Source organism: Saccostrea cucullata, unplaced genomic scaffold, assembly GCF_032062105.1.
Source record: "Saccostrea cucullata isolate Sc308-1 unplaced genomic scaffold, CSIRO_AGI_Scuc_v1 ctg8476, whole genome shotgun sequence".
NCBI lineage: Eukaryota > Metazoa > Mollusca > Bivalvia > Ostreida > Ostreidae > Saccostrea > Saccostrea cuccullata.
Genome location: NW_026930449.1, coordinates 249 through 19623, shown reverse-complemented (window position 1 = coordinate 19623; position 19375 = coordinate 249). Strand labels below are relative to the sequence as shown.

The 19375-nt window shown below is 34.7% G+C and overlaps 2 protein-coding genes and 2 long non-coding RNA genes across 4 annotated transcripts; 2 read left to right on the top strand and 2 right to left on the bottom strand.

The window, feature by feature from the left end:
• Positions 1-5014: 5014 nt before the first annotated feature.
• On the bottom strand, positions 5015-7522 carry LOC134228614 (uncharacterized). The gene is made up of 2 exons (XM_062710278.1): positions 7423-7522; positions 5015-7132 (listed from the first exon to the last, which is right to left on the bottom strand). The coding sequence occupies exon 2, from the start codon at positions 7130-7132 to the stop codon at positions 5396-5398; it is 1737 nt and encodes a 578-aa protein (XP_062566262.1). The 5' UTR covers positions 7423-7522; the 3' UTR covers positions 5015-5395.
• Positions 7523-8962: 1440 nt separating this feature from the next.
• LOC134228613 (uncharacterized) lies at positions 8963-11004 on the top strand. The gene is made up of 4 exons (XR_009984039.1): positions 8963-9064; positions 9487-9723; positions 10277-10395; positions 10881-11004. It is a non-coding gene; the product is annotated as an uncharacterized LOC134228613 (long non-coding RNA).
• Positions 11005-12575: 1571 nt separating this feature from the next.
• On the bottom strand, positions 12576-14707 carry LOC134228612 (E3 ubiquitin-protein ligase TRIM71-like). The gene is made up of 2 exons (XM_062710276.1): positions 14625-14707; positions 12576-14329 (listed from the first exon to the last, which is right to left on the bottom strand). The coding sequence occupies exon 2, from the start codon at positions 14327-14329 to the stop codon at positions 12683-12685; it is 1647 nt and encodes a 548-aa protein (XP_062566260.1). The 5' UTR covers positions 14625-14707; the 3' UTR covers positions 12576-12682.
• A 1030-nt stretch (positions 14708-15737) lies between these two features.
• Positions 15738-18260, top strand: LOC134228611 (uncharacterized). Its single transcript, XR_009984038.1, has 5 exons — positions 15738-16060; positions 16192-16290; positions 16722-16959; positions 17545-17663; positions 18156-18260. It is a non-coding gene; the product is annotated as an uncharacterized LOC134228611 (long non-coding RNA).
• The last annotated feature ends 1115 nt before the right edge of the window (positions 18261-19375 follow it).

The following is a 19375-nucleotide window of genomic DNA, read 5'->3' as shown; positions in this document are numbered from 1 at the left end:
GTGAAAATACATGAATTCTTTGAAAATCTTCTTCTCTGCTCCTGGGTATTAAATAAACTAACTAAGTGCATAGTTATGATGAGCAAGAGTGCCTCTACCAAAATTGTGAATTTTATGGCCCCAGGGTCAGGGGTTCTGGTGTTAGGGCGGGGCTATATAGATTATATAGTGAAAATACATGAATTCTTTGAAAATCTTCTTCTCTGCTCCTGGGTATTAAATAAACTAACTAAGTGCATAGTTATGATGAGCAAGAGTGCCTCTACCAAAATTGTGAATTTTATGGCCCCAGGGTCAGGGGTTCTGGTGTTAGGGCGGGGCTATATAGATTATATAGTGAAAATACATGAATTCTTTGAAAATCTTCTTCTCTGCTCCTAGGAATTAAATAAACTAACTAAGTACATAGTTATGATGAGCAGGAATGCCTCTTCCGAAATTGTATACCGGTATTTTATATCCCCAGGGTCAGGGGTTCTGGTGTCAGGGCGGGGCTCTATTGATTATATATTGAAAATACATTAAGTCTTTGAAAATTTTCTTATTTGCTCCAGGGTATTAAGCAGATGAACTACCTGTATAGTTATGATGGACAAGGGCCCTAATCTTCCAGAATTGTGAATTTCAAGGCCCCAGGGTCAGGGGTACCATAGAAGAGGGGGAGGGGCTCTACTAATATACTGAAAATGAATGAAGGGTTTGAAATCTGCTCCTTGGTATTAATCAAATATCAAGGCCTAAGGGTCTGGGGTTCATGTGTGGTAGGGGCACTACTGATTATTGCTGAATATTACTGATTAGTTGAAATGCATTTTTTGCTCCCCTACCCTGGGTATGGGCATTAAGTAAACAAACTAAGCAACTGCTAAGTGTATTGTTATGATGATCAATGGTGCCTCTTTCAAAATTGTGAATGCCATAGCATCTGGCTTAAAACATGAATCAAATTCAATCACTGGAAAGTTGTTGCATAATGCTCAGGTGACCTATAAGGCCCATGGGCCTCTTGTTGTTATTACATTCTATATGTTCTGCATTCATTGAGTTTTGAAAAAAAAATTCCCTATATACCCACCTACACTATTTTTTGGTCAGTGGACAGAAAACGAGCATATTTTCTTTTGGTTTTCGTCAGTGTCTGATTTTCTGAACCTGAGGATCAGAATGTCTTAAATTCACTCCTTAAATATTTACATCACCAATGTCTTTGTTCGAGATAAAATTACAAATATTTAATGTACTTTATTTCTTCATAAATGCACTAGTTCATCGATAGACGGGGTTAAGAAAAATCATGTGCGGGGTGGGACAAATGTCTATGCAAATTATCACTCAAACAAATCGATTGATCACATCGTGAAATCAAAAAACAAAGGGCCCAAGGGCCTTGAATCGCTCTTCTGAAAAATTATACAATCTATCACTTCTATTAGAAACCTCCAACTCTATTAGTATCGTAAGATCTAAAATGCATCAACTGACAAAGGTAGATAATATCCTGGTTTATTACACACTTAGTAATAAATACAGGTTTTTTGCATATGCGATATGGCTGACGTCACAATAGCCATATCAACCCTGCAGGGCTGATATGGATTTGCGGGGCTGATATCCGTATCAGCCCCGCAAATCCATATCAGCCCTGCAGGGCTAATACGGCTATTGTGACGTCAATATCACACCCTTAGTAAATTAAACCACAATAACAGTACCTGTACTCATACACAATTTTGGTGGGTTCATATTCTCTTAATTTTAACTTTTTGAAAATAAGGTTAATCTTAATTTACAAATACATGTAATACTATAGAATATTTTCAAATTACGGATCAAGTGCATTGAAATAGAAATAGAAACAAACCCAAATCTTATGAGACATTAGACTATGTACATGTATGGAAGAAGTCCATGCATGATTATTTACTTATTTTCTTCTCAACTGTATTTTATTACTAAGTATGTAATAAATATAATAAAACATACCCTTTTCCACATCACATCCTGTATCAGCCCTCGACCAATATCAGCCCTCGGGCCTTCGGCCCTCTGGCTGATATTGGTGTCTCGGGCTGATACAGGATGTGATATGGAAAAGGGTATGTATTATTCTCTATGTATTGTATTTTCGACCTATTTAGATATTATTTATTAATTTACTGCAAACTTTATAGAATTTAAGAAAATATGGGCTAAAAATGTGTCTATAAATAAAATGATATAACCAATATTGCAGTTTTGTGTTTAATTTATTTATATGCCATAATATGGAGAGGGTGCAGTTTTCCTTACAAAAATATTAGCGTCTTGTGTTTTCGACCTAAATATAGTATTAACGCCCAATCAATAATGGCTATAAATATCCATTCGATATTCCAAACAAAAAAAATAATATTGTCTGTCTTTCAAAGAAATATTAAACAACTTGCATATTTTGTTTGCAAATACATTTATTCGTTGGTTGAAGCCATCTTTCAGTATCTGTGTATTTCCATAAAAAATCAATGAAATTACGTTGCATTTTTCAGTGAAAATCTGTAAGAAAGTGCCCATATTTAGGGAAGAAAAAAATTCGTTTGATCCACCCATTCATTTCAATATTCATGTGTCTCTTTGACAGAGATCTTAATTTTCTTTCGGAAAAAATGTCATCAAAAAATCTTTGTAATTAATCGATTACGGCTTTGCTTAATCAACAGATAAAATGTACATTAGTAAAAAGACTAGAATTTCTGACAACGGACTAAAACCATCGGGGGAATTCCGTTGAATTATATTTTGGGTATTTTCACTACAGTTGTGCTTCAAAAGTATTTTCCAAGTTTAACAACCGAAAAATAATGTTCCACCATGCGGTATCTGCACGGGAAGCAAATTGGGAAAAATAGGTCGAAAATACAATACGGTCGAAAATAGGATACGAGACGATATTTATCCAGTTAAGACTGAAAACATTATAATATAATAATAAAATACCATAAGTAGGTCACAGTGACCCACCTTTTGATTGAAAAATTCTGATGACTCAAGATACATTAATTGACAAAGTTTGATGATTCTAAACCAATAAGTATCTGAGATATTCAAAAGTAGGTCACTGTGACCTACTTCTTGGTCGACATTCTCCGATACCCTTAGATTCCTCAACTGACAAAGTATGATGTTTCCGAGCCAATAAGTACCAGACATAATTAAATATAGCCATCAAATTTCAAAAGTAGGTCACGATGACCTACTTTTTGGTCGACATTCTCCAAAAACCCAAGATGCCTAAACTGACAAAGTTTGAAGATTCTAAGCCAATAAGTACCTGAGATATTCAAAAGTAGGTCACCATGACCATGGTCGAAATTTTCCAATACCCTAAGATGACTCAACTGATAAAATTTGAGGATTCCGAGCTAATCAAAACCAGATATATAATTATTTATATCCATAAAATATCAAAAGTAGGTCACCGTGACCTACTTTTTGGTCGATGTTCTCTGAAAACCCAAGATGCCTCAATTGACAAAATTGGATGATTCTAAGCTAATAAGTACCTGAGATATTCAAAAGTAGGTCACCGTGACCTACTTTTTGGTCGACAATCTCCCAAAACCCAAGATCCATCAACTGACATAAATTGATAATTTTACGTCAATAAGTACCAGAGATACTTAAATACATGTATAACCACTTTCCGAAAACCCAAGATGCATCAACTGACAAAGTTTGATGATTCAAAGCCAATTAGCACCGGAGATACCTAAATAAATCCATAAATTGTCAAAATAGGTCACTGTGACCTACGTTTTGGTTGTCACTCTCCGAAAACCCAAGATGCATCGACTCACAAAATTTGATGATTCTAAGCCAATAAATACCTAAGATACTTAAATCTAGCCAGAAAATATCGAAAATAGGTCATCGTGACCTACATTTTGGTCAACATTTTTCAAAGTCCACATATGCATCTACTGACCAAGTTTGATGATCGTAGGTCTGAAGGTAATCAAAATATGCCTTTTAAACAATTTGAAAACAAACGGCTGCAGAATTCAAAAAGTAGGTCACAGTGACCTTCTTTTTCATAACTATGTTTTAAGATCCCAAGATGCATCAACTTACAATATTTGATGATTCTATACCTCACAGTGTCTCAACTAATGGGATTAAATGTTTTAGAAAGGATTAGTCATCAAGTTTGAAATGTAGGTCACAGTGACCTTCTTTTAAGTTGACGTTGTTTGAAGACCCAAGATGCATCAACTGACAAAGTTTTATGATCATAGGCCTTGAAGTGTCCAAAATATGCCTTCAAATCAATTTGAAGAAAATGCCCACAAAATTTAAAAAGAAGGTGACCGTAACCTACTTTTGAGTTAACATGGTGTGAAGTCCTAAGATGCATCAACTTACAAGATTTGATGATCCTTGTCCTTATAGTAAGCAAAATATAAACGTTTGTATTTATTGTAAATTTAGGTCAACTTTGAAGTGACCTTGAGACCACACCCCTTGTCCCAGGATAATTCCCCGTGCAAATTTTAATTTTCGACATATCCTAATCCTTGTATGTAAGTTTGGTGAAGAAGAGGATTTTTTAGCAACCAGTACTTTTGGTTTTGTTTTGCTGATTATCTCCCCTTGTTTAAGGGTCCCAATCCTTATTTTAGTATACTAGTAAATGGTAGTCCTTAGACAAAGGATACCCTGTGACAAATTTGACACTGATTGGCCAAGGGGTTCTTGAGTTATGGCCCATATTCTAAAAAGTCAATGCACACCGCACAAATAGCCATGGCATTAGCTCTTTGAGCCTTTTGCTCAGAAGAGCTAATAAGACAATTATTCCTTGAATGTATTTTTTAAGATAAGAATACATTTATGTTTTAAAAACATCAGTATTAAAATAAAATCACTTCACTGCAAGCACGAATTAATTACTGAGTATACGCATTTCACTATAACTTTTATTTACTGAAAATTTAGTTATATCATTTAAACAAAGAAGAATAAAATGACATCTTTTAATTCCAAATCCAAAGAAGTGTTTTTGCAATGTTTTCCATTTAAATTAATTTACAGTATGTACAATTTGTTTATTATAATGTTCAATAGAAGGAACACTACCGTAAATCTGGAAATTTTTACGTTAATTTTATTTTGCAAACCTGGGTCAAATAGCTGTTGATTAATTTTTACTTTTCAAAATTTTGCGAAAGGCCACTGCTTTCTATACATTTTATTATAGTTGATTTATTTTGAAGAAAAGTATTTTTGCGAATGCAATGAACAAATCTGCTAAAATTATCTACAGCAAAAATTTCTAGATCTACGGTATTCAGGATATACATTTTGTGCTGGAAATCACAATTTTAAGTTTGATAATTATATACAACTGATAGAATTATAATCACTCAAGATTCCTGTACACTGTCAGTGTGTTGGTGAGATATTTTCCCACATAGAGATTGTCCTCATCATCCACACACACACTACAGGGATCCTCTACCCCTTGTTCTTGAGTGAGCAATAGAGACAAGAACTGACCCTCCTGATCAAGGATATGAACAGTTTTACTGAGAACATCACACACCAGGATGTGACCAAGGACATCAGTACAGATTCCAAAGGGACAGAACCCTGACTCCTGACCTTTGTAGGAGAACCTGTGTTGTCCTGATTTATTCACCACCACTACATTTATAAAGTCTGATGTACAGATATCTCCATTGCTGTTTTCTGTGATGTAGTGTGGATAACTATACAGTCCCTGTCCTTTATCATCCCTCTGTATGTTCTGTAGTTCTTTTCCTGTCTTGTTGTACCGGGTGACTTTACCCCCTCCACTCTTCACCATCCCCACCAGTAAGTCCCCGTTGATATGGGAGGAGTGTATGCTGTATGGTATCCAGCCTCCAGTTTTGATGAATTCAATGATATTATTATCCGATGTAATCCTATTGATGACTTTCTTGTTTTTGTCTGTAAAGATCAGATCTCTGCCCTGCGTCACTGTGTGGTAACCTTCAGATCTACCACTGGTTTCTAACTTCTGTATTACATTTCCCTGTAGATCTATTTGGACAAGATTACCCTTACTGTCACTGATCCAGAGTCTGTCTGATTGACCTCGTGATACATGGCACACATTATTAATACTTAGTACATTGAATTCCCTGACCTTGGTGACAGAGGCAGATGGAGAGTCTGACATTGATTGATTCTTGTCTGATTTCATATCTTTATCCTGTTTTGTATGTTCACTGGTAGATTTCATTGATGTAGAAAAGGAAGCAATATTCATGGGCTCTATTCTTCTAAGTTTTTTCTTTCTATATGTTACAGTTATCTTCCCCAGTAATTTATTCACATCATTTTTGCTGTATTGAGCAGGAGAAAATTCCGGCATGACAGGTTTTGTGGTCTCTGGTATGGATTTTATTTTTAACTTTTCTGGAAGCTGAGTTGTGAAGTTAGTGAGCTCAGTAGAGGACAGGTAACTCTGGAACTCTTTAACAAGGTCACTGAGATAGCCAATATAATCATCAAATGTCTTCTCTTGGATCTTTAATTTTTCTAGCAATGACTTCTCTATTTGGTTTAATTCCTCTATATTTTCGGAGAGAACTGTGTCCACCATGTTTTTGAGAGACTCGGCTTCAGCCTTCATGGATGTCCGTATGCTGTCCATGATCTCTTTAACTTCTTTGGCATCTTCCTGAACTTCTCTTTGTAAATCCTCTGATGTAGGAACAAAGTAATTATGGATTTTAGAGAGTTCCTTATGGCAAATTTCAAATTTCTCTGTGTAAATAATTTCTAAATCAATAAATTGATGCCCCCGATGATTTTGCATTGTTGAACACTTGGAACATAAAGGAACATTGCATTCTTTGCAAAAAATATCTATATCTTTAGTGGGGTGGATCTTGCATTTCTTCACAGGGAGTTGTCGTCTACGTTGCTGATAAAGGACCACTTCATGGTTCTTGTTTTCTGCAATCTTTAGATGTTGGTCTCTGCATGGTTTACACATCTGATGATGGCAGGAATTGCAGTAAAATTCACAATTTCTCTCACAACGTTCAGTACCACACTCCAGGAAGTGTTGGGCAGTGACTGGAATTTTTGGTTTGTAAAGTGCCATCTAAAATTAACATTGAAAAGTTTGTTACATGCATATGGATTTCAAAATTGTAACAGTTTTACATGTTGAATTAAATTGCTTAAGTCAACTTCAGAAAACGATATAAATGTATTTCAGTTGTCTGACACCAGTCCCACGTAAAAGGAATGCTCCCATAAAGGTGTAAAGTTTGTAAACTATTCTGGTGTATCAAATCTGAGATTATCTTAGACAATTAGAACTTAAGTAAGCAAAATGCCCTTTTTCAGAAAAATTGGAATTTCATGTCTGCTGGCATCCCAGGTACTTACTTTTGACACAATGGGCCTCTACATGTATATTTCTGTTCAGCAAACTTTGGAATGTAGGAGGAAGATTTTGGTCGAGACTTAGACGAGATTTGTAATTTACTTCCTGATGGAGATAAATATAGATTTAATTTTCATAAGTACAACTGTTTTTTTGTACCAAATGAATAATAGTTTTAAATATAGTATGTTATTAAAGGGAAAAAAATGTTAGAAAGTAAACGTTTTTATTTTACAAAATTATAATATCCAAATTTTGTTATAAAAGATATATAATTACCGGGGTATGTGTATTCGTTAGCTCTTGGGACCTATAAAATGTAGTGGTTGCTAAAAAAAAAACTTCTCCCCAAGAACTACTTAATAGATTATCAGCAAACTTATATGTACAAGGATGAGAATATGTTGTAGATTAAACATTGTTCAAGGAATCACCCTGGGAACAAAGGATATGGTCACAAGGTGCCGTTCTAATGTTGACCAAAAGTTATGTTTTTTGTTAAAACTTGGTTATTTTGCATACTATAAGAACTAGGGACACTCAAATCTTGTCAAAAGAAGACAAAAATAGGGTGGGTCATTAAAATCTTCTTCTCAAGAACCACTGCGCCAGAAAAGCTGAAACTTAGGTGAAAACATCCTGAAGTAGTGTAGATTGTTAATTATTCAAACTGTGAACCATGGGGGTAGGACGGGGTCATAATGGGGAATCCCTGAATTTCCATTGAAATATGTAGAAAAATCTTCAAAACTCTTCTTCTCAAGAACCACATCACCCTCGTGGAGCAGTGGTTATTTAGCGTCTGATTTAGAGTCCCAAAGTATGGAGTCATCCCTACCTCGCAGGTACGAATCTCACTGTGGGATTTAGAGACCGGTCCTTCGGATGAGACCGTATAAATCGGGGTCCGTGTTGCAGTAGGTGCTGGAACGTCATTCACTACTCAATGGCCCTGAGTGCCGAGTAGAGGACAAAATTTGCAGCTCTCCACGGGCAAGTGCCAAGTGGTGGCATTTCCATATGAATGAAAAATTCTGAGAGGGATGTTTAAAACAGCATACAATCAATGAATCACCTCAAACACCACTGGACCAGAAAATCTGAAACTAATGAATATGTGGGAGCATCCTGGGGTAGTATAAATTCAAAATTCTTTAAATCCTGAGCCCTTGGGGTACGGCGGGGGTCACAATAGCTATTACAAGGGGGGCATCAGGTGAAGAACAGCAGGTCAAAGTTACTCAGTTGAGCATTGTGGCCCATGGGCCTCTTGTTTTAAGAGATACTAAAAATTTATCTCTGTGTGTACTGAAGTTTTTTTTTATATATGAGGGGCCAGTTTCCCTTGTACAGGGTGTATGTGATTTCCAACTAGAATTCCCATACCAAAGAAATAATAGTTTTGAGTTTCTCTAAAATTTCTTGTATCTATAGGGAGAGGAACAAGCAGTGTTAGAAGAAGAACCGGTGGTGAGTTCAGGGGTAGGAGCAGCTCTAGAACTCGCTGAAAAAAATCTTGTAAAACAGGGCTGTATGTTTTACAGGCTAAATAGAAGATGAAGGGAAGAAAAATGCCATTGTGAGGAGCAAAGCTAAGCTTGACCTGGAGGTTCAGAATTACTCTATAGAAGACAAACGATATGAGTAAGTTTATTACCGGTAGAATTATACTGTAAACCCTATATGCATTTAATAAAAGTAATTCTTGAAGAAACTACCTCTACATGTATCATGCCTTTTGTAAGTGGATTAAAATTGTAAGAAAAAAAATTAACATGTTCTGTCCATGTAAATCAACTAATAGAGGAAACTTTGATTCATGGGTGACTTTTAAGGATAGCCAAAGATAAATTTTGTACCTGTGAAGATTTGTCATTAAGAACTACACGTATATGTATTTTAATTTGTGAAGAATAGTCACCATTTCAAAAAAAACATTCTTTGGAAAATGAAAAATGTCATATAAGTTGAAAAAAAGGAAGATAAGAAGAAGCCCTGAAAGTAAATTTTATAAGATATTCCTCCCTGACCCCCCCCCGATCTCTAGATCTACTTCTTTTTTCCAGTGATTTGGATGAGAAGTACAGCAGGAAGAGGGACAGATACAGTGGAGGGGGAGGGCTGATTCAGGACTTCAAGGAGAAAGAGGGATATAAACCGGACGTCAAACTGGAATACGTGGATGATGGAGGTCACCTGCTGAATCAGAAAGAGGCCTTCAGGCAGCTGTCTCACAGATTCCACGGGAAAGGCTCTGGTAAAAAGAAAACGGAAAAACGAACGAAAAACTGCAGGAGGAACAGGTAACTGCATGTGGTTGTGGAAGTTTTTAAAATTGGTGTTATACATATATATGTACGTAGTACATGTTGCATATACAGTAAATTTTTACTTGCATATGCTCACCAGAAGCATGATACTTACTAAATAGATATACACTGTACATGTATCCTCCAATTTGGAAAAAAAAAACTTTTGCAAAAAGGATTTATACATGTACAGTAAAACTTGTTTATAACGACCTATTGAATTACTTCACCATATCCGTAATTCGTTATATACGTATAAGGAATTTGTAAAATTTTTTTAGTGGGGAGTCCAAAAAGACTTTGCTATATCTGTGAATTTAGAATAATTGTGTTCATACCAAACAAGTTTTACTGTACTTTCAAACTTCATTATCTTGAATATGAATTGACTTTGAGAGATCTGTTTATCCGAGTTCTTAAGTATAGACCCAAAATTAGTCAGTTCAAGTAGGACACTTCAGCCAATCCTGGTATTCAAAAAACAAAACAATATTTCAGATACTGAATTTTAGCTGTACATCTATTTTCTTTTCATCTGGGATTACAGTTGATGAAGCAGATGAGTTCCACAGACACGCCTCTTGGTACACTGAACATGCTTAAAGATAAGCAGAGAACAGAGAAGTCACCTTACATTGTCCTGTCTGGCTCCAAAGGTTTCTCATCGTAAGTACATATACATGGCTGTGGATCTTTACTCTTTGCAAAGAAAAGTTATACTCTGTTGTTTTTTCAATTATAATAGAAGTACATATTATGACTTATAGAGACATTACACAAAAAAACGAGAATTTAAATCCACACTTGAAATAAATACAGCTAATAATAATTTGAAGAAGGAATGATTTACTTCTTTATCAATTTTTAAAAAAAGATATCAGGGTTAACTAGTTTCAAACAAGTTTTATATGAAGATTAATGCTGTTTTAGATAATGTATAATAAAAGATTGTTGTTTGCCCTTTATTGTTTGTTTCAACCAAGATTTACCCTCAATCTAAGTAGACAATGTTTCATGAATATGTTTGAATGTGGCACATGCACCTTTTATCTTGAGTAGCAATACCTTAATGGAGGTGTTAAATAATCCTATGTACTAAAAATCTTAAATAAGAACTGTCATTGAGTGTTTTACATTGTTTATTTTTACAGAAATTCCATCATTAAACCTAGCCAAACATTATTCTATTGGAATATTAAGCAATTTTTCTAGACTTTGAATGCAGACAACATACACGAAGGAGACATGACCCCAAAAGTTTAACTACAGACAGTATAGACATCCCTTGAGCAGTTTGTGATTTTATGGGTCACTAAATCATTACATCTACATTACATCATGATTTTATTGACTCTGTAAATAATAACATTTACATTGCATCATTCGGTAATATTTTATGGTCTTTGGTAGATTCAACAATTGTCAATAAAATCATGAAAACAGTATTAAGGCTTACAGTATCTTTTTATATAAATGAAAGAAACATCCATTGAATATTTTTTGACGTGTGGATGCCAACCTTCAATTTCTAGTGAAGAGTGTGGGATTTGATAATTAAAATGTTTTATATGAAATAAATACCATGAAACTTCTTTCTTAAATTTCCTTGCAGTAACTTAACCTAGATGTAAACTGCATCACCAAAGTAAGTCAGGTGAGCGATGTGGCTCATAGACCTCTTGCTTAGAGGGCTATTTTCCTAATACTCAAGTCGATAAAAACAGTATTAACGCTTACATTATCTTTTTATATAAATGAAAGAAACATCCATTGAATATTTTTTGACGTGTGGATGAAACTCAGAAACAAACTTATGAAAATTTGTTTCCAATATGGTAAATTACTTAACATAAACAGTGAAACAGTCTTTACCATTATGAACACGAATGAGATTCTAAGGAAAGTAACTCTAAAATAATAAACAGTGTTGGTAGATCTGTATCATGTTTCTAAATTTGTGTTTTCAGTCATGATATGTAGATATGATTTGAAATGAGGATACAATAATGTATATAATATGTACACTTTCTGAAATGACTGGATTTTGGAAAATTTTTATGGTAAAAAATTAAGTAGGTCCTTTATATCAACATTTTACATAGGAAATGCATTGAGAATTGTAAAAAAAAAAAAAATTGATTTGACAAAATCTAATAAGGAAGGATGGCTTGGTGGGTTAAATGTGCCAGGATATAACATGTTTATTATCATTACACCTGTTCAAGAGTTCTTGAAAAAATCCAAACAAAAGCCAGGAACCTTGCCAATGTCCTTAAAATGTTTCATGTGAAATAAATACCAGGAAACTTCGTGCTTAAATTTCCTCATAGACCTCTTGTTTAGAGGACTATTTTCCTTATACTCAAGTCGACCAACAATATTTACAGAACTAACACATCACAAGTATACAGGATAATTTTACTTTATAAATCTTTATCATGTTTATTAACAAGCTTGCTTTGTAAACTGTTAACATACTGTTTTCTTGTTATTACATGCTATAATGTTCTGCATTCATTGAGTTTTGAAAATAATTTTTTTTTCTCAAAATAACATTTTTCCCTACCTACCTACCCTATTTTCTTTGGTCAGTGGACAGAAAACAAGAGTATATCTTCTTTTGGCTTTAGTTACATTTTTCAATGTCTTTGTCCGAGATAAAATTACAAATAGTTAATGTACTTTATTTCTTCATGAATGCACTGGTTCATTGAGAGACATTGTTTAAAAAAAACAAGAGTGGGGCGGGAAAATGTACAGACAGGCGCTGCATGGGCTTAGAGCATGTGGATATGCAGAATTAAGAAGAATTTATGCAATGCTTTCCATAGAAATTAATTTGCAGTATGTACATTTGTTCAGTATAATGTTGAACTCTATTTAGGATTTACATTTCTGTACTGAAAATCACAGATTTAAGTTTTTCAATTATGTACATGTGATAGAATTATAATCACTTAAAACACTTGAACAATGTCAGTGTGTTGGTGAAATTTTGTCCCACATAGAGATTGTTCTTACCATCCACACACACACTACGGGGATACTCTACCCCTTGTTGTGGTGTGAGTAATAGAGACAAGAACTGACCGTTCTGATCAAGGAGGTGAACAGTGATACTGGAATTATCACACACCAGGATCTGACCGAGGACATCAGTACCGATTCCATAGGGATAGAACCCTGACTCTTGGCCTTTGTAGGAGAACCTGTGTTGTCCTGATTTATTCACCACCACTACTGCCTTTTTATTACAGTCTGATGTACAGATATCTCCATTGATGTTTTCTGTGATGTAGCGTAGATAATTATATAGTTCCTGTCCTTTGTTATCCCTCTGTATGTTCTGTAGTTCTTTCCCTGTCTTGTTGTACCTGGTGACTTTACCCTGTCTGTCCTTCTTCATCCCGACCAGTAAGTCACCGTTGATGTGGGACGAGTGTATGCTGATTGGTGCCCATTCTCCTGTATTAATGAATTCAATGAAATTATTATCCTGTGTTATCCTATTGATGACTTTCTTGCCTTTGTCTGTAAAGATCAGATCCCTGTCCTGTGTGACTGTGTGGTAACCTTCACGTCTACCACTGGTTTCTATCTTCTGTATCACATTCCCCTGTAGATCTGTTTGGACAAGATTACCATCACTATCACTGATCCAGAGTCTGTCTGATTGATCTAGTGATACATGGTATACATGATTAACACCTGGTACTTTGAACTTCCTGACCTTGGTGACAGAGGCAGATAGAGACATTGTTTGTTTCTTGTCTGATTTCAGATCTTTATCGTGTTTAGTTATCTTCCCCAGTAATTTATCAACATCTGCTTTGCTGTATTGAGCAGGAGAAAATTCTGGTGTGACAGGTTTTGTGGTCTCTGGTATGGATTTTATTTTCAAGTTCTCAGGGAGTTTAGTTGCGAAGTTGGAGAGCTCAGTAGAGGACAGGTAACTCTGGAACTCTTTAACAAGGTCACTGAGATAGGCAATATAATCATCAAATGTCTTTTCTTGGCTCTTTAATTTCTCCAGTAATGACTTCTCTATTTGGTTTAATTCTTCCATATTTTCTGGGAGTACTGTATCCACCATGTTTTTGAGAGATTCAGCTTCAGCCTTCATGGATGTCCGTATGCTGTCCATGATCTGTCTAACTTCTGTGGCATCTTCCCGAACTTCTTTCTGTAAATCCTCTGATGTAGGTATAAAATAATTATGAATTTTAGAGAGTTCCTTACGGCAAATTTCAAATTTCTCTGTGTATATAATTTCTAAATCAATAAATTGATGCCCAAGATGATCTTGCATTGTTGAACACTTGGAACATAAAGGAATATTGCATTCTTTGCAGAAAATATCTATTTCTTTGGTGGGGTGGATCTTGCATTTCTTCACAGGGAGTTGTCGTCTCCGTTGCTGATAAAGGACCACTTCATGGTTTTTGTTTTCTGGAATCTTAAGATGTTTGTCTCTGCATGGTTTACACATCTGATGATGGCAGGAATTGCAGTAGAATTCACAATTTCTCTCACAATATTCAGTACCACACTCCAGGAAGTGTTGGGCAGTGCCGGGAATTTTCTGTTTGGAAAGTGCCATCTAAAATTAACATTGAGAAGTTTAATTGTTACATGCATATGGATTTCAAAATTTTAACAGTTTTACATATTGACTTTAATTGTTAAAGTTAAACTTAAATCAAATTCAGAAAACAATATACATATAATTTAGATGTCTGACACCAGTCAGACTTAAAAGGAAGGTGTAAAGTTTGTAAAGTATTCTGCTGTATCAGATCTGAGATTATCTTAGACAAATAGGATCTGAGTAAGCAAAATGCTTTTTTTTTCAGAAAAATTTGAATTTCAAGTCTGCTGGCATCCCAGGTACTTACTTTTGACACAATGGGCCTCTAAATGTATATTTCTGTTCAGCAAACTTTGGAATATAGGAAGGAGATTTTAGTCGAGACTTAGACGAGATTTGTAATTTACTTCCTGGTTGGAGATAAATATAGATTTAATTGTCCTAAGTACAACTACTTTAGTACCAAATGAATAATAGTGTCAAATATAGTATGTTATTACAGGGAAAAAATGTTGTAAAGTAAACTTTTTATTTTACAAAATGACATGTATATCCAAATTTTTTTTATATCAAAGATATATAATTACCGGGGTAAGTGTATTTGTTAGCTCTTATGAGCCAAATATGTACTGGTTGCTAAAAAAAATCTTCTCAAGAACCACTGGAAAGGTTATCAGCAAACTTATATACAAGGATGAGAATATAAAATTTTTTCAAGGCATCTCCCTGGGGACAAAGGATATGGTCTCAAGGTGCCACTATAATGTTGACATAAAGTTATGTTTTTGTTAAAACTCGGGATAATCAAATCTTGTCAAAACAAGACAAAAATAGGGGGGTCATAAAAAATTCTCCTCAAGAACCACTGTGCCAGAAAAACTGAAACTTAGGTGAAAGCATCCTGGGGAAGTGTAGATTTTAAATTGTTCAAATTATGAACCATGGGGGGTAGGATGCGGTTATAATCACTATGGGGAATCCCTGAGTTTTACATTGAAATATGTAGAAAAAATCTTTAAATCTCTTCATCTAAAGAACCTCGTCGCCTGTGTGGCACAGTGCTTAGTGCGTCTGCTTTAGATTCGCAAAGTAAGGTGTCATCCCTACCTCACAGGTACGAATCCCACTGTGGAACGTTGAGACCGGTCCTTCCGATGAGACCGAATAAACCGGGGTCCTGTGTTGCAGTAGGTGCTGGCACATTCCCTCACTGCTCAATGTCCCTAAGTGTTGTGCATAGGATAAAAATTTGTAGCTCTCCATTGGCAAGTGGTGGCATTTCCATATGAATGAAAAACTCTTGAGAGGGATGTTTAAAATCTGCTATATGGAAGCATCCTGGGGTAGTGTATATTCTAAATTGTTCAAATCTTGACCCCTAGGATAAGGCGGGGTCACAATAGCTATTACAGGGGGGAAATCAGGTGAAGAACAGCACGTCGAAGTTACTCTGGTGAGCATTGTGGCCCATGGGCCTCTTGTTTTAAGAGATGCTAAAAACTTTATCTATAAGTTCACTTTATCCCTGTGTGTACTAAACAAGTTTTATTATAAATAAGGGGCCAATTTCCCTTGTAAATTGTGTATGTGATTTCCAACTAAAATTCCCATACCAAAGAAATAATAGTTTTGAGTGTCTCTAAAATATCTTGTATCTATAGGGGGAGGAACAAGCAGTGTTAGAAGAAAAACCAGTGGTGAGTTCTGGGGTAGGAGCAGCTCTAGAGCTAGCCGTTAAGAAAGGTTTGTAGAATTATTGCTTTTCAAATGAATATTGATTGAAAAATCTTTGGAATACTTGTAGCTATTTGGACTATAAGTGCAAACATTCTTGGGGAATAAAATCTTGTAAAACAGGGCTGTTTGTTTTACAGGATACATAGAAGATGAAGGGAAAAAAATGCCATAGTAAGGAGCAAAGCTAAGCTTGACCTAGAGGTTCAGAATTACTCTATAGAGGACAAACGATACGAGTAAGTTTATTAGACAAATACTGTAAAACCTATATACATATAAAAATAATTCTTGAAGAAACTACCTGTACATGTATCATGTTTTCTGTAAATGGTTTTATTGTAAGAAAAAAATTAACTTGTTCTGTCCATGTAAATCAACTAATAGAGGAGACTTTGGATTATGGCTGACTTTTAAGGATAGCCTAGGATGAATTATATACCTGTGAAGATTTGTTTTGAAGAACTAGACATATAATAATAGTATGTATTTCCATTTGTGAAGAATAGTGACCATTTCAAAAAATAATTCTTTGGAAAATGAAAAATGTCATATAAGTTGATGAAATGAAGATAAGAAGTACAATGTAGTCCTGAAAAATGTACCGGGTAAGTTTAAAATTCCCCTCCCTGAACCCCCCACTGATCTTTAGATCTACTACTTTTTCCAGTAATTTGGATGAGAAGTACAGCAGGAAGAGGGACAGATACAGTGGAGGGGGAGGGCTGATACAGGACTTCAATGAGAAAGAGGGATATAAACCGGACGTCAAACTGGAATACGTGGACGACGGGGGGCACCTGCTGAATCAGAAGGAGGCCTTCAGGCAGTTGTCCCACAGGTTCCAAGGGAAAGGTTCCGGCAAAAAGAAGACAGAAAAACGAACTAAAAAACTGCAGGAGGAACAGGTAACTGCATGTGGTTGTGGGAATTTTTATATTTAGGTGGTATTCATATATTTACATAGTACATGTACGTATTGCATATAATTTTTTCTTGCATATGCTTACCAGAAGCATGATACGTACTAAACACATATATCCTCCACTTTGAAAAAACTTTTTGCAGTAATGACTAATACAGTAAAACTCGGTTATAACAAAGTCACTAGGACCTGTGAAATTACTTCGCTATATCCACAATTCCTTTATCCTTATAAGAAATTCGTAAAATTTTCATAGTGGGGGGGGGGTCTAAAAATACTTCACTATATCTATGAATTCCCAATATCCGTGTTCGTATTAAACAAGTTTTACTGTATTTTTAAACTTCATTATCTTGAATATGAATAGTGTGTTTCGAAGAACTTTGAGAGATCTGTTCATCTAGCTTAAATTGACCAAAAAAATTAAAAGGAAGACATTTTTTAGAAGAAAAATTAGAAAAAAGTCTCTTCTTTGGCAAATCCCTGATAGTCAAAATACATACATGTATAACAAAATTCAAGATACAGAATCTCAGCCCTACTTATATTTTTTTTATCTGGGTTACAGTTGATGAAGCAGATGAGTTCCACAGACACGCCCCTAGGTATGCTGAACATGCTTAAGGATAAGCAGAGAACAGAGAAATCACCTTACATCGTCCTGTCTTGCTCCAAAGGTTTCTCATCGTAAGTACATATACATGACTGTGTATCTTTACTCTTAGCAAAGAAGAGTTATACTCTGTTGTTTTTTTTTTTCAATTATATGTAAGTACATATTATGAATTATAGAGAAATTACACAAAAAATGAGATTTTAAAATCCACAGCTGAAATAAATACAGCTATATTATAATTTCAAGAGGAATGATTTACTTCTTTATCAATTTTTAAAAAAAGATATCAGGGTTAACTAGTTTCCAACAAGTTTTATATGAAGATTAATGCTGTATTAGATAGCTGGTAATGTTAAAGATTGTTGTAGCCCTTTATTGTTTTTTTTTTAACCAAGATTTGCCCTCAATCTAAGTAGACAATGTTTCATGAATATGTTTGAATGTGGCACATGTACCTTTTATCTTGAGTAGCCATACCTTAATGAAGCTGTTGAATAATCCTTTGTACTAAAAATCTTAAGTGAGAACTGTCGTTGAGTCTTTTACATTGTTTATTTTTACAGAAATTCCATCATTAAACCTAGCCAAACCTGAAGCTATCGGAATATTGAGCAATTTTTCTAGACTTTGAATGCAGACAACATACACGAAGGAGACATGACCCCAAAAGTTAAACTACAGACAGTAAAGACATCCCTTGAGCAGTTTGTGATTTTATGGGTCACTAAATCATTACATTTACATTACATCATGATTTTATTGACTCTGTAAATAATTACATTTACATTGCATCACTCTGTATTATTTTATGGTCTTTGGTAGATTTAACAATTGTCAATAAAATCATGAAAAGAGTATTAAGGCTTACAGTATCTTTTATATAAATGAAAGGAACATCCATTGAATATTTTTTGACGTGTGGATGTCAACCTTCAAGTTCTAGTGAAGAGTGTGGGATTTGATAATTAAAATGTTTTATGTGAAATAAATACCAGGAAACTTCATGCTTAAATTTCCTTGCTGTAACTTAACCTAGATGTAAACTGCATCACCAAATTAAGTCAGGTGATCGATGTGGCTCATGGGCCTCTTATTTAGAGGGCTATTTTCCTAATACTCAAGTAGATGAACAATGTTTACAGATGTAATACATGACAAGTGTCTACAGGATAACTTTACTTTATAAATCTTTATTAACAAACTTGCTTTGTAAACTGTTAACATACTGTTTTCTTGTTATTACATGCTATATGTTCTGCATTCATTGACATTTGAAAATAAATTTTTTTCTCAAAATAAAATTTTTCCCTACCTACCTACCCTATTTTCTTTGGTCAGGGGACAGAAAACAAGAGCATATTTTCTTTTGGCTTCAGTCAGTGTCTGATTTTCTGAACCTCAGGATCAGAGTATCTTAAATTCATTCCTTAAATATTTACATTTCCAATGTTTTGTCCGAGATAAAATTACAAATAGATAATGTACTTTATTTCTTTATACTTTATACTGGTTCATAGATAGAGACGGTTAAGAAAAATCAGGACATATGTAGAGACAGATGTGGGGCTTAGAGCACATGGATTGGCAGAATTAAGCGCATGTATATATACATGAATAACTAACTGTCTTATTTTTCAATTTCATGATGATGATCAATTGATTGGCTTGGATGATAATTTTATGCATAAACTCCTTCGGTGTTTATGCAAATTATCATGCAAACCAATCAATTGATCACATCATGAATCGAAAAATAAGACAGTTATTCCTTAAATATATTTTT

What these genes read in the sequence shown, in the direction of transcription:
- LOC134228614 (XM_062710278.1), bottom strand. Translation starts at nt 7,132, where the DNA reads ATGGCACTTTACAAACCAAAAATTCCAGTCACTGCCCAACACTTCCTG.
- LOC134228612 (XM_062710276.1), bottom strand. Translation starts at nt 14,329, where the DNA reads ATGGCACTTTCCAAACAGAAAATTCCCGGCACTGCCCAACACTTCCTG.